Source organism: Patella vulgata, chromosome 2 (genome assembly GCF_932274485.2).
Source record: "Patella vulgata chromosome 2, xgPatVulg1.2, whole genome shotgun sequence".
Classification (NCBI taxonomy): Eukaryota; Metazoa; Mollusca; class Gastropoda; family Patellidae; genus Patella; species Patella vulgata.
Window position 1 is genome coordinate 37315750 of NC_065880.2, and position 14930 is coordinate 37330679.

At 34.1% G+C, this 14930-nt stretch overlaps 1 protein-coding gene across 3 annotated transcripts in view; it reads left to right on the top strand.

The window, feature by feature from the left end:
* LOC126810517 (probable E3 ubiquitin-protein ligase HERC4) overlaps nt 1-10390 on the top strand; it is a 30221-nt gene extending 19831 nt beyond the window's left edge. For all 3 annotated transcript variants that reach the window (XM_050535622.2, XM_056098960.1, XM_050535625.2), the window contains exons 21-30: nt 95-190; nt 985-1103; nt 3582-3629; nt 3936-3999; nt 4773-4855; nt 5016-5124; nt 5604-5678; nt 5949-6051; nt 6505-6557; nt 7001-10390. In XM_050535622.2, coding sequence (XP_050391579.1) covers nt 95-190; nt 985-1103; nt 3582-3629; nt 3936-3999; nt 4773-4855; nt 5016-5124; nt 5604-5678; nt 5949-6051; nt 6505-6557; nt 7001-7156 — 906 coding nt within the window. In that variant the 3' untranslated portion in view covers nt 7157-10390. The remainder of the gene's footprint in view (nt 1-94; nt 191-984; nt 1104-3581; nt 3630-3935; nt 4000-4772; nt 4856-5015; nt 5125-5603; nt 5679-5948; nt 6052-6504; nt 6558-7000) is intronic.
* Nucleotides 10391-14930: the final 4540 nt, after the last annotated feature.

Below are 14930 nucleotides of genomic sequence, written 5' to 3' on the forward strand. Positions count from 1 at the left end.
GGGCCAATCTCGATTATATTTTTGGAGAATAAAATGCTTCAAACTGTAATGTGCTGTTGCATAATATACTATAAATTTATTATCCTTTTCTTAGGAATTTTTTATGTTATTATTGAGGGAAGTTACGGATACCAAATATGGTATGTTTAGGTTTTATGAAGACTCATCTTTAAAATGGTTTAGTCCACAGGTACAATATTAATCTTCTATCTTTAATCCATTTTACCAATGAAACATATATTTGATTAGATGATGTAGATGTTATTATTTAGAACAGTGATTACATGTAGTATTCTGTCATCCCAAGTTGACTATTGCTTTGTGTAGGTATAGAATTAACAGGTGTTGTGCAGGTAATGTAGGGAATTCCTCCAGATCACCTGATGAACTGATATCACTTCTGGAGAGGGGCAGGGCAGGTTTTCATGGCTAACAATGCCTGTTAATACTATGTATATAAAATGCTTGGATGGTACTACATGTATATAAGACGCTTGGATGCTGCTATGTATATAAAACACTTGGATGGTACTACATGTATATAAGACGCTTGGATGCTGCTATGTATATAAAACACTTGGATGGTACTAGTACTACATGTATATAAGACACCTGGATGGTGCTATGTATATAAAACACTTGGATGGTACTACATTTATATAAAACGCTTGGATGCTACTATGTACCGGTATATAAACACTTGGATGGTAAAACACTTAAATGGTACTATGTATTATAAACACTTGGATGGTGTATATAAAACACTTGGAACAAAAATATGATTATATCTGTAGATCATAAGACCTTTTATATATGTAACTTGATTATAAAAGAGGAAGCTGAAACGCTGCTGTCCAGGACAAAAGTCTCCTCCCTGGTATTGCACATGTGGTCATAGAAATAAACGCAGCTGTATATTAGTCTCAAAATGACAAGAGGTTGTTTTTGATATTTTTGTGAATGATATTATTGTTATTATTTCAGACTTTTGAAGAGAATGATATGTTTCATCTGATTGGTATACTATGTGGCTTAGCTATCTATAATTTTACTATTATTAATCTACCATTTCCCTTGGCACTCTATAAGAAACTCTTAAAAAGGTGCTAATATTATATTTTATACTTTGGATTGATTTTAGTATGGATTGTATGAATTTTGACACAGTTTCTTCATTTCATAAACATTTAAACATAAGTCCTGATTAGATACTCCAAGGAACATCTTCTTGATGCAGTGGAAATGATACTCCAATGTTATTAGGACTCCGAACCAGGGCTGTTAGATTTCAGATTGCAAACATATATGTGACACATGGGCATGGCTAGAATGTAGACTTAAAAATAATACTAGAACTCCTAAGGAGTACTAACGTTTTTCGGTATGTTACGTCATGTCACGTCACACTTTGTCACTTCAACATTCAATTTACACCAAGAATTATTGAGTATAGTAACATCCAATACCTGTTAAAGTGGACACACCTGTCAGTTTGAACTCATTTTTAATAAAACCGAAAGTTATATATTAATTGTTAGTAGACCTCAGGGTCATCATACATACAAAGGTCAAGGGTCATGGAAAGGTTAGGTCACCAGATAGAAGGTGAAAAGTCTGAACAAAATTCAAAGTGAAACCCGAAGTAAACAAAATCGAAATTTAAAAATCGGGTCCCCAAAAATTGTGGCCCTTTGGAGTAGGTTCAATACAAAAAAAAAGGTTTCGAAAATCGGAATTAAAATGGCGACTGAATATCGATTTGAATATTTTTTGTAAAATCCAATATGGCGGCCAAGCGGTTGGCAATGTTATCAAACCAGGTCTTTGAAAATGAAAGATAATATCTGGGGCTAACACCACCAAATGGGTTCGTTCGTCTGTCACACTTTTTGGGACACAATAACTCTCCTTCTAATTGAGCTAGAATGTTCAAACTTGGTGTAAGTGTTTATTAGGCCTATGCCTTGATGGAGTTCGAAGATGAGCATTTTGTGTTTAGGGTAGGCAGAGATATGGTATACCAAGGTTGTGGACACTCTAGAAATCATAATTTCGATCCAATTTTGATGAAACTTGAAATACATGTTTATAACACAAAGATCTTGGTGCCTTTTGATATTCAAGCATATCAGATCGTAACTTCCTGAATGATGGCCCTTGATTGTACAAAAAATCGCATGTTTAGCCTGTGGCTCTTCTAGAGGTGAATATCTCACCATTATACCCTAATGATGGTTGTGTTCGAATTCCGTGAAAATCGGACCAAAACTACCGAACAAAATGACCACCCCATGTACGCAAATAGTGTAAATATATGGTATATCAAGGTTGTGGGCCCTCTAACGGACACAATTTTGGTCCGATTTTGATGAAACTTGAAATTCATGTTTATGACCTAAAGATCTTGGTTCCTTTTGATATACACACTTATTGGATCGTGACTTCCTGAATTGTGGCCCTTGATATTGATTGTACGAAAAATCGTGTTTTAAGCTTGTAGTCCCTATAGAGGTCACAATTATTAACTGATTTAAAAAAAACGTTTGAATATATTACTGTTATACCCTAATGAAGGCCGAGGTTAAAAATCAAAACTGCTGGACAAAATGGCCGCCAGTTGTACACAAATTGTTTAAATATATGGTATATCCTCTAGAGGCCACAATTTTTATCCGATTTTGATGAAACTTGAAATTCATGTTTATAACTCAAAGATGTTGGTTCCTTCCGATATTCACGCATATCAGATGTTAACTTCCTGAATTATGGCCCTTGATTTTACGAAAAAGCGCATTTTTAGCTTGTGGTCCTTCTAGAGGTCACAATTTTTATCCGATTTAATAAAGCGATTGAATATATCACCGTTACACTCTAATGATAGTTGAGTCCTAATTTCATGAAAATCGGACCAAAACGGATGGACAAAATGGACGCCGCTTGTATGCAAATAGTGTAAATCAAGGTTGTGGACCCTCTAGAAGTCACAATTTTGATCAGATTTTGATGAAACTTGAAATTTATCTTTATAACCCAAAGATCTTGGTTCTTGTCGATATTCTCACATATGGAATTGTAACTTCCTGAATTATGGCCCTTGATTTTACGAAAAATCGCTTTTTGTTTAGCCTGTTCTCTATCCATTTCTTGCAAATTGTGGCCATATCTTGCTTGGCAGCCGCTGATTTATAATTTCGACGGCCTACACTAGATGAAGATCTGACCAGTTGTTTTGGGAGGTTGCATCAGAGGTCATATGAGTGGCTTTTGACCATATGATGTCAGATGTTTGATTTACCAATCGGCATTGATGTTTCTAGTGGATTACCCACAATTCTGTGTGCCTCACAGTAACAGACCGTTTCATTGGCTAATCCCTCACATCATCCAGAACACTTCAATGATAACAACTCCTCCAGATCCTAGTCTAGTAAAGACAAGTAAAACAAAATTTTGAACTATAAAAAACAAAACGAAATAGGATCTACAATAAAAATGTATATATAGTTGTTCAAGGATCCAATGTTCACAGTACATTTTTAGATGATAATGAATGTGTTTTTCTTTTTTTGTTATATTTTCAGACCTGTAACTTTAGATGACCTTAAAGAATTATCACCAACAGTAGCAAAGTAATTATAGTATTTATTGGGTGTTATTTCCTATAAAAGTATGGCAATTTTGGTATATGGGAAGTAGTTTCCAGTCTTACTAGAAAACACTGGATTCCCTGAAAAACACCCATGGGTTCTATACATTAACAAAAGATCAGTATATTATTAATAATTTGTAAAACCACACCTTCTTAACTTACCATATTGTATAACACTGTCAATTAAGTTTTTGGTTTTGGGTCTTATCTAATGCTTGTGTAATAAGTTATTTATGATGTGATGGTAGTAATCATTACTAGACTGCATTACATTTCTTATCCACAGAAGTCTTCAGAATGTCCTAGAATTTGAGGGCGACTTAGAAGAAACGTTCGCTTTGACTTTTGAGGTACAGTATTTTATCACAAATATAAATGTAATTATTTTTTGTTTATGTATAATTATGTTCCATCAAGTTAAATTAGGGAATCTATTTCATTTTTTTTTAAATGGTTAATTTAGAATAACTAAAAAAACTAAAAATAAGTGACTCTTTTAAGAGTAAGCCCACAATAAAAGATTGTGAACAAGTGTTCAGATCTTCTTTGAGCGGCATTTAGCAATTGACATATGTAATAAACATAATATGGAACACAATTACTATTTTAATTAAAGTGACATTTCGTTGAGGGTTCTCTCAACGTTTTCAAGCAAATGATAATGAAAATAATGTACAGAAGGTTTATATACAAAAACAAGTAACAGCTAATTAACCATTAATCGTCGCTTTAATTAAAATAGTAATTGTGTTCCATATTCTGTTTTTGTGTTTATTAAGTGTTCAGATATTTAGCTATCTTACAGTCTGAAGATTGCACCATTGCACATGGCTTGAAGTAAGATATGTAATGGTTTTGGTTACAAATATACTTTTCCTGGTGCTTTGAATATATTATCCAATTGGCAATTCTAGATTGAGAATCACACAGAAAAAGGAACTATATCTTTAATCCATTCAAAAATCTTCATACTATTACTAATGAAACTTGTAAACACTGTTGACAAAAAAGCAGCAAGCTCAATGGCTGACAGGAAAATATAGCCTACATATTAGACCTTAGTTGCTTCAATGTTATCAACCTACTCTCATAAATTTAATGTGAAATACATTAATGTTTACAGATAACTCAAGAATTGTTTGGGGAATCTGAAACAGTAGAACTATGTACTGGTGGAGCTAAAAAGATGGTAAATAAAGACAATAGGTAAAATATGTATTTAATTGTACATGACTTCTAAACAAAGATAAATTGATCTAGATGCTCATTTTGCCAGGCACACAATTCAATAAATAGAAAAATATATTATGATAAACACCATTCCAGCATTTTTGACTACACAGTTTTTGGTGTTTTTCTTTTTCAGAAAAGAATATGTAGATACATATATTAATCATGTTTTTAATACATCTGTTGAGAATCAATATAGTGCCTTTAGTAGTGGTTTTCTTAAAGTATGTGGTAGTAGAGTTTTGGTAAGTTATTTATCGGTACTGAACAGTTATCATTGGGCAATTGTCTAGTGGGAAGTGGGGGGCTGGGTGTCCAACCTTGTGGGTTTTCTGTGCGTTCCTCCCTGTGCTAAAGACCCTTTTCGCAAGCGAATTATTGAAATAAAATTGAATGATATGTAAGTCCCAAAATGACATAGCTGGTGTCGGATGCATATAAAAACTGAAAAAACCCAATTCTCACTCTCTCCAGAAGGAAGTAGATCTGAACCCAATTTTCAGTACCTTACAACCACTTGTCACTTACAGTTGGTAAATGACTTAAAATTGAGTTGGATACATATGCTTTTTGAAACAGTAACCTCGACAGTAATTCAAAACTGACAGCCTCTTTCCCCTGAAAAGGTCTTGTTTTATTTTGCAATCAGAGATCCCTGATAAAAAATATTAAAAGCTACACGTTTGTCTGTTAGTCATATTTTTTTACTATGGTCTTATTACAGGAACTCTTCCATCCATTAGAATTACAAGCTATGGTGATAGGAAATGAAAATTACGATTTTATGGAGATGGAAAAGGTATGATACATGTATTAAATTATAGGAAATAAGATCTGATTGAATTATGAAAACACACAAACATCAACATATATTTTAGCATGGTTTCTTCTGGTCAGTAGTGCAGGTACAAGGTTCTGGCAAGGAAAAGTGTGTAATTATTTGGAAGAAAAACCAAAGTCTGTCTTTGTACTTGTTGGCATTAGATGAAGAGTGGGCTGAAACTTTGGTGTCCGACCAAATTTCACATATTAGCCGAATAAAGAAGAGTTTCTAATTCTTCTTTTTCAGAATACAGAATATAAAGATGAATATCATCGTTATCATCAAACTATACAATATTTTTGGGAAGTATTTTATGACATGAGTTTAGAAAACAAGAAAAAGTTTTTAAGTATGTTTTATTTGTTCTTTTATGATTAGCCCATCATGGCTTATTGTGTCTGGAATAAACAATTTAAATTTTCGATTTGTTGATCCTATTATTATTATTATTATTACACATTTCTATAGCATACAACTGAAACATAAATGTGCTTATGTGTGCTTTACTAAGACAATATTATATTTACATAATAAAACAAGATAACAAAGAACATAGTTGATAAAACATCAAAAATACAAATTGTCATTGTGATAAAATTACATGGAATTCAAATAGCACTGTCAAATAACCTATCTATAAAGTAAAAGGATCATTGGGTAAAAGCCTTTTTTAAATAAATACGTCTTTAGTTTTAAAAGTAACAATAAAATTTTTATTTCGAAAATGATAAGTAGGATGTCAAATCACATTTCCTTTCATTTCAATTATTTTTAAAAAAAATTTGAATGTTGTCTAATTCAGTGTTTTTAACTGGTAGTGATAGAATTTCTGTGTTTGGAATGGAACAGTTGAAAGTAAGTAACTCTTAATAAGTAGCTTTCCTTTCAAAATTCAAAGTTGTGCATCAATTTCTTTTGAGAGGTATTGCCCATTTTTGAGGTTTTTGAGAAGAAAATCCTGCTTGTATTGTTAGCTATATACAAGGAGAAACACTTTAGAAAGTCTGAATAATTAAGCAAAGTATTGGCCCCATGATTAAAACCTTGTTAACACTCTGGAGGTCAGAGTATTTGGGATTTTTTTTTTAGTAAAAAAGGAAGAACATCATTATAGAAATTTAGATCACGCATTGGATTTTCCCCTTTATTGAACATTGTCAGTGCTACTTTCAAGATGTTCTTTTGACTTAAGTTATATGTCACGGTATACTGTCAGCACGGACATCAGCTACTAGTGAGAGGATTTTTTCATTATTTATGAAATGCTGAGTTTCTATTTGGAGCCTTTTATTTTGTAGATGGTGATACAACCAACAAGTGGAGGAGAAGAATTTTTACCTGTAGCTCATACATGTTTTAATTTACTAGACTTACCCAAATATAAATCAAAACAAGCACTAAAAGATAAATTATTATTGGCAATACAACATACAGAAGGATTTGGTATTGTGTGATGAACAGAGAAACTTTATCAGCTTAGAGAGTGTTGTGAATTAAAGCCATTGTTGAAAGTATTTTGGTGTTTATACTGTTGCGTAAGTCTAATAGTGCTATTCTATAGATAGCCTCTTTATTTACAAGGCAGCTGACCTTACTAATAGTCTATAATAGTTTTCAGGGTGTTCATTGGCACATAATATAGCATAAATAGTTCAGTTATGATTCTTGAAGAAATACCGAATCTAAGTAAACTATAGCTACCTGCACTTAGTTACGTGTTTCGGTACCTTTGACATATTGTTTTCGTAATGGTTTTTATTATTATTATTATTATTTTTTTTGCCAATTTTAGTCAGAAATTGCAGCCAATTCGGAAGTTCGCTTGATTAATTTTAGCATCAAAGACTTGTGAAAGAATTCTGCAGCATTTTTTCAACATTCAAGATGGCATATCTCCGTTAGTATTTGAGGTATCAAGTTGAAACTTGTTTGGAATAAGGAACACATTGATGCTTTCAAAAAACCATGTTAAACTATTTTTTTTTAAGGCTTTTGGAAACATAATAGTTCTCTCCATTTTAAAAGTAGACTAATAATGACGTATGGTGGTGTTAGCCCCAGACATTCAAGATTTCATATCTCCATTAGTACATGTATTTGAGTATCAAGTGGAAACTTGTTAGGAATAAGAAACATATTGATGCCTTCAAAATGGCATATTAAATTTTTTTGTTACAGCTTCCGGAAACATACGGAAATTACAGAGGCCTTCCGATTTTTTAAAATAGACTAAAAATGACATATTCTTGTGTTAGCCCCAGATATTATCTTTCATTTTCAGAAACCTTATTCATTAACATTTTCAACCATTTGGCCACAATATTGGATTTGATAAAAAATGCTTCAAATTGATATTCATCCGACATTTTAATTTCGATTTTCGCAAACTTTTTTTTTGTTTTGAAGTCAGCCGAGGTGGGAACAATTCTTATAGAGCCGATTTTTGAATTTCGATTTTGTTTACTTCCAGTTCCATTTTGAAATTTTTTCCATATTTAAAACCTACTATCATGTGACTATGTACTTTAATAACCTTTGACCTATATATATTTTAGATAACCTTGACCTATACTAACAACTAATATCAGAAAGTTGATTTGAAGTATAACTTCCAGATTTATTAAGAGTTCAAAATGGCAGGTTTTTCCACATTATCACAATAGTTCATGGTGCATCTAGATAGTGGACATAACCTGGCATGACATGGCATGACTTTGTCGATAGCGCATAATATAGGCTACAGAAGTTATTAGGTAAAAAAATTTTTTGAAACCAATGCAGTTAGAAATTATTAATGTAAGGGAGCTAACTACTTTTTATACTGCGAGTTTTGAGTTTCCCATGTATATTGTATATGGTACGGAATAAAATCTCTACACCAGCTTGATAAAGACTATTATTAAAGTCTTAAGAATAAAAGTGAAATGATGATGCCACTTGATACATTTATCCGACACATGTCAGTACTCTTTCGGAGTTCAGAGGGTTGGATAGCCGAATGGTTAGCATGTGTGTGCTGTATCATAAGGTCTGTCATTGAGTCAACTGGCGTGGTTTCGAATCCCCGGTTGTACGTGACAAGGAGTAGGGTTGCCTATCCAACTTCGTGGGTTTGCTCCGGGTCCTCCGGTTTCCTCCCACTGCTGCTAAAGACCCCTGCGCACAAGTGAATTATTGAAATAAAATTAAACCATATGTTAGTCCCGAAATTACCTAGTCGGTGTCGAGTGGACGTTAAACCCCATTTTATCTCTCTCTCTCTCTCTCTCTCTCTCTGTCATGAGGAAAATAATTATAGCTAAATAATTAGTATAAAAGAAATGGTCCATGTTATTAAGAATTGAACCACTTGTGATATGTTTTTGTGATGTGCAATATTAAAATGTAATGTTCTAAATATTAAAAACAGAATTTAGATTTAACGGTTTACAAGTACGGAACCAAACTGTATTTTATTTTTACGGTGAAGCTATTACGCTGACATATTTGAGCTAGTGATATCTTGTATATTTTTATATCCCCACATCTAATGTAGATGAATATACGTCATCAGGTAGAACTATTCCTGTGAATGCTCTACACACTACATCCTTTATCTGATTTTTTGCAAATTTGCAGAGATTGTTAAATAAAAATTTGCAATGGCAAATTTCAGAGTTACCTCCTCATTTCGTAGCTATCTTTTCATTGACAGAATTTGTAATGCAGTTTTTCAAAAATCTTCTCTGATGGATATCCAGACTGGACAAAGTGGGGCTGTTGGTGACTGCAGTTTCTGTATTTCTGTTGGGGTTTTGTTTGAAATATAATATATTCATTTTAAATTTGTTCAAAACGTTTAACAATCAACTTATTGGAGAAAACAATTGTTGCTTGATGTACCAATATTTCAAAAATATCAAGTATGGTATAAATTATATTAAGAATTTATTTTTTTACACATCACCAGTATTATTGTAGGTATTATCACAAGATATCTTGGTACTATTGCTCAAATGTTATTGAATATTTAATCACTTATTTTGTTTTGCATCATGTTACTTACGCCTTTGTTTTAAATAAATAAAATGCTGTCCATCACACTTGAACACACTAGGAGCCATAATTATCATAAGACAATACTGAATTTTTAGTAGGATGTTCGGGACAGTGCCTGTTGATACTGAATGATATCCGAAAATTATAACCTGGGTTACTCCCTTTGAATTATGAAACTTTGTTAAAACTGTAGAAGTAACACTTATTATATTGGATATATTTTGTTTAATTTTAATAATAGAGTTACTCCCAATGATTTATGAAACTTTGTTTACACTCTAGAAGCAATACTTATTATTGGATTGTAGCCAAATATTAATAGATTGTTCAGCTTATTAAGAGATGGACCTTTTCTGAAAATTATTCCCCTTGATTTACAAAACTGTGTTTTGTGGGCTTCACATTCATCACTGTTAAGTTTGTGGAAGATTTTGTGAAAATATTTTACTGAGGCTTGGATGCCGTAGCTGTTGGTATGTGCGTTTGTTTTGTTGCCTATCAACCTATGTTTTTTAATTCAAATGTATAAGAAAATCATGCTCTATGTTGATAGATATTTGTCATGCAATATTAAATGTGTTTTTATTAGTTGTTTATTACTTTGTACAATGTAAATATGTGTAATTAGTATTAAACCGTTGTTGACTTGAGTCTGTTTTATACATAAAATTTTATTTGGTTGTCGCTCCGGTCCACCTGTCTGAATTCTTGTGTATGTATAGATTGAAATATTTAAAAGGTTTAATTTTTCACAATTAATGATTATTAAACTAATCATAAATGTGAATGTACTCTAGATTTACTTGACTATTTGTCATGATCGGTATCAAAATTAGAAAAGAGAATTAGTTAATAAATTTTGTATGGGACTGCACATGTAAGAAAGTATCAAAATCCCTTAAATTATCTTACCGATACCAGTGACGCCGTTTGACTCAGTTTCTGGTTCAGCTTGGACGTACTTGAAACTCGAGGGAAAAGGGACTAGTTAATAATATATTAAAATTAAATTGGTATGTTATGTCACATTTTTTGTACCTGAATTCGGAGAAAACAGTAGCCTATTGAAATGGGTTTGTTCTTCGGTCCATTACAAATTTTGGAAAACAGTAACTCTGTTTCTGATTGTTTAAACTTGGTGTAGTTGTTCATTAGTTGAATATCTTGACCGAGTTTGAGGATAAATATTTTCCACTCATAAATAATATGAGAATAAGACACAATTGTAAACATCAGCTGGGTATAGTAGCCATGGCTCGCTTACATTAAATTACACTGCCATGGCCAATTACATTATGCAACTTCTGTCTGTTAGGAAAGAGATAATTTTCTTCATTAAAATGTCTAGACATCTTTGATTTGGGACCGAAATTAAATTGTGGATTTCATTATGTGCCAATTTGTATTGTGGGATGAGTTGACAGTCTGCCGTCAATGAAAATTTTACGCTTAGTCAGTACTTGAACTTAATCTTTCAGAACAAAAATTTAATTGTATAGGTGTTGTCACTAATGGTAATAACACATCAACTCAATCCAATTCAAATATTAATTTAGCATAAGTCAAGAGTAGGTTTAGTGTCTTTATAATTCCAGACAGTGTTTGAAAGATGAGCATACACCATTTCGTGTTCTACAAGGTAAATTCATCGAATTCCAAATGTCATGGGTTCTTTTACTTGCGAAGTTCCTTGCTTGTCCATCCATCCATCCTGTACAACTGACAAGGGGAAACCACACTGAAAATTTGTAGGGAACTTCACTGGCAAATAGATCGAACCCCGGACCTCCTGGTTGTTGAGCTATCACCTTACTCACCAAGCCACCATGGCTCTCGGCCAGTCCCAGACGATTAAGGTTTATCGATTACCCTAAGATCTTGGTTCCTTTCGATATTGCCATGTTCGAACTGTAACTTCATGGATTATAGCCCCTGCATGATTGTACGAAAAGTCACGTTTTTAGCTTGTGAACACTGTAGAGGTCACAATTTTTATCCGATTTGGTTTAAACTTGTAAAGTATGTTTATAACCCACAGATCTCGGTTCCTTTCGATATTCGCGCATATCTTCCATAACTTCCTGAATTATGGCCCCTGTACGAAAAAACCGCGTTTTTAGCTTGTGGAGGGGTCACAATTTTTATCCAATTAAAAAAAAACGTGTGAATATATCACCGTTAGACCCTAAGAATGGTTGGTTCGAATTTCGTAAAAATCGGACCGAAAATGACGGACAAAATGGACGCCCCTCGTTCGCAAATAGTGTCATACATATTGCATATCAGGGTTGTGGACCCTCTGGAGGTCACAATTGTCATCCGATTTTGATGAAACTTGAAATGCATGTTCATAACCCACAGATCTCAGCTCCTTATTTCGATATTCGCGCATATCGGACCATAACTTCCTGAATTATGGCCCCAGATAGTACGAAAAATCGCGTTTTTAGCTTGTGGACCCATAGAGGTCACAATTTGTATCCGTTTTACAAAACCGTTTGAATATATCACCATTATGGTTTCAGTTAGAATTTCGTAAAAATCGGACCGATTAACTGACGGACAAAATGGCCGCCCCTCGTTCGCAAATAGTGTCAAAATATTGTGTATCAGGATTGTGGATCCTCTGGAGGTTACAATTTTCATCTGATTTTGATGAAATTTGAAGAAATACATGATTATGCATGGTTCCTTTCTATTTTCGTGAATATCGAATCGTAACTTCCTGAATTATGGCCCCTGATTGTACAAAAAGTCGCGTTTTTAGCTTGTGGTCCCGCTATAGAGGTCACAATTATTATTCGATTTAAAAAATAAAACGTTCAAAATTTCCAGACAAAATGGCCGCCCCTCGTACCCATATAGTGTAAACATCTGGTATATCATTATCAAAGTTGTGGACCCAAAGATCTCAGTCCCTTTTGAAATTTGGGCATTTCAGACCATAACTTTCTGGATTATTGCCCCTGATTGTACAAAAAATCCTGTTTGTTTTTAGCTTGTTCTCTATCCATCTCTTGCAAAATGTGGGCGTATCCTGACTGGCAGCCGCTGGTTATCCGATTTCAACGAAACTTGAAATATAGGTTTATCTCCCTAAGATCTCGGTTTCTTTCGATATTGGCATGTATCGGTTAGTAACTTCATGGATTATGGCCCCTGATTGTATGAAAAATCGCGTTTTTAGATTGTTGACCCTATAGAGGTCACAATTTTTATCCGATTTTGTTGAAACTTGAAATGTAAGTTTATAACCCAAAGATCTCGGTTCCTGTCGATATTCATGCATATCGGACCGTAACTTCCTGAATTATGGCTCCTGATTTTACGAAAAATCGCGTATTTAGCTTGTGGACCCTATAGAGGTCATAATTTTTATCCGATTTAAAAAAAACGTTTTAGTATATCACCGTTACACCCTAAGGGTGGTTGGGTTCGAATTTCGTGAAAATCGGCCTAAAACTGACAGACAAAATAGCCACCCCTCGTTCTCAAATAGCGTAAAAATATGGTATATCAAGATTGTCGGTCCTCTAGAGGTCACAATTTTCTTCTGATTTTGATGAAATTTGAAATGTAAGTTTATAACCCAAAGATCTCGGTTACTTTCGATATTTGCGCATATCCGACCGTAACTTCCTGAACTATATAGCCCTTGATTGTACGAAAAATCACGTGTTTTGCCTGTGGACCCTATAGCGGTCATAATTTTTATCCGATTTAAAAAAAACGTTTGAATATATCACCGTTACACCCTAAGGAAGGTTGAGTACGAACTTCGTGAAAATCGGACCAAAACTGCCAGACAAAATGGCCGCCCCTCGTACACAATCGGTGTAAACATCTGGTATATTAAAGTTGTGGACCCTCTTGAGGTCACAATTTTGATCAGGGGCGGATTGGGGCCGGGAACCGGCCCGGGCTCCCGTTTCGGAGCGGCTCTCCCCCATGAAAATTTTGAAAAATGAACCCCAAATATACGATTTGGTGGCATATCTGATTATAATCACTGTCAAATAATATATCTCATAAATCGATTAATATAGGCCAAAAACCCGACCTGCAAGTAATTTACAACCATCAACCTGTGAAATTATCATATCGTCATATTATTAATTAACGTATTATCATTGTATCGTCAAGACCAGCTATCATCAAATTTTGCCGAGGCCTTAAAATTGAATTTTTTGGGGGAGTTACGAACCATCGGCAGACGTTTCTGGCGACAGTGTCGGGTGAATCCGATGAAATTTTCGGATGAAATTCGGAATCCCCATTGCAGGATTCCGAATTCCGGCTCACACCCAGCACACCCGGCCCAGAAAGTCTATTATACCAGCCCAATCCAGAATCCAGTGATGGCGTGGCGGCCCGTTAAAGCCACCGGCCACATACAACATGATCATCAACGCTCCATGGCCGGTCCAATACCCCCCCCCCCCCCAATTAATGTTCAGCAGAAAAGGGTTTTTTAGACGAATTGAACAAAAAATTTATTTTCATTTTTTGTCCAACCGGCCCTTCGGTCTATCGCCCGATGGCCCAATCCGCCCCTGATTTTGATCTGATTTTGATGAAACTTGAAATACATGTTTATAACACAAAGATCTTGATTCCTTTCGATATTCGGGGATATAGGATATTAACTTCCTGATGGCCCCTGATTGTATGAAAAATCATGTTTTTAGCTTGTTGTAAAGGTCACAATTTTTATCCGATTTAAAAAAAAAAACATGTGAATATATCACCAAACATTTACACACTAAGATCTTGGTTCATTTTGATAATCGCGTATATCCAAACGTAACTGCTTGGATTATGGCTCCTGATTGTTCGAAAAATCGCATTTTTAGCTTGTGGATTCTCTAGAGGTCACAAATTGTTTTTTTCCGATTTTAAAAACTGTTTAAATATTTCACCATTCCACCATAATGAAGGTTGAATTCGACTTTCGGGAAAATCGAAATAAAACCGCCCGACAAAATGGGCGCTCTTTGTACGTTAATTTTGTAAAAGTATGCAATACGAAGGTTGTGGACCCTCTAAGGTCACAATTTTTATCTGATTCTGATGAAACTTAAAACATATCTTTATATCCCAAAGATCTCAGTCCCTTTTGATATTTGCGCATTTCAGACCATAACTTCCTGGATTATTGCCCCTGATTGTACAAAAAAATCCCGTTAGTTT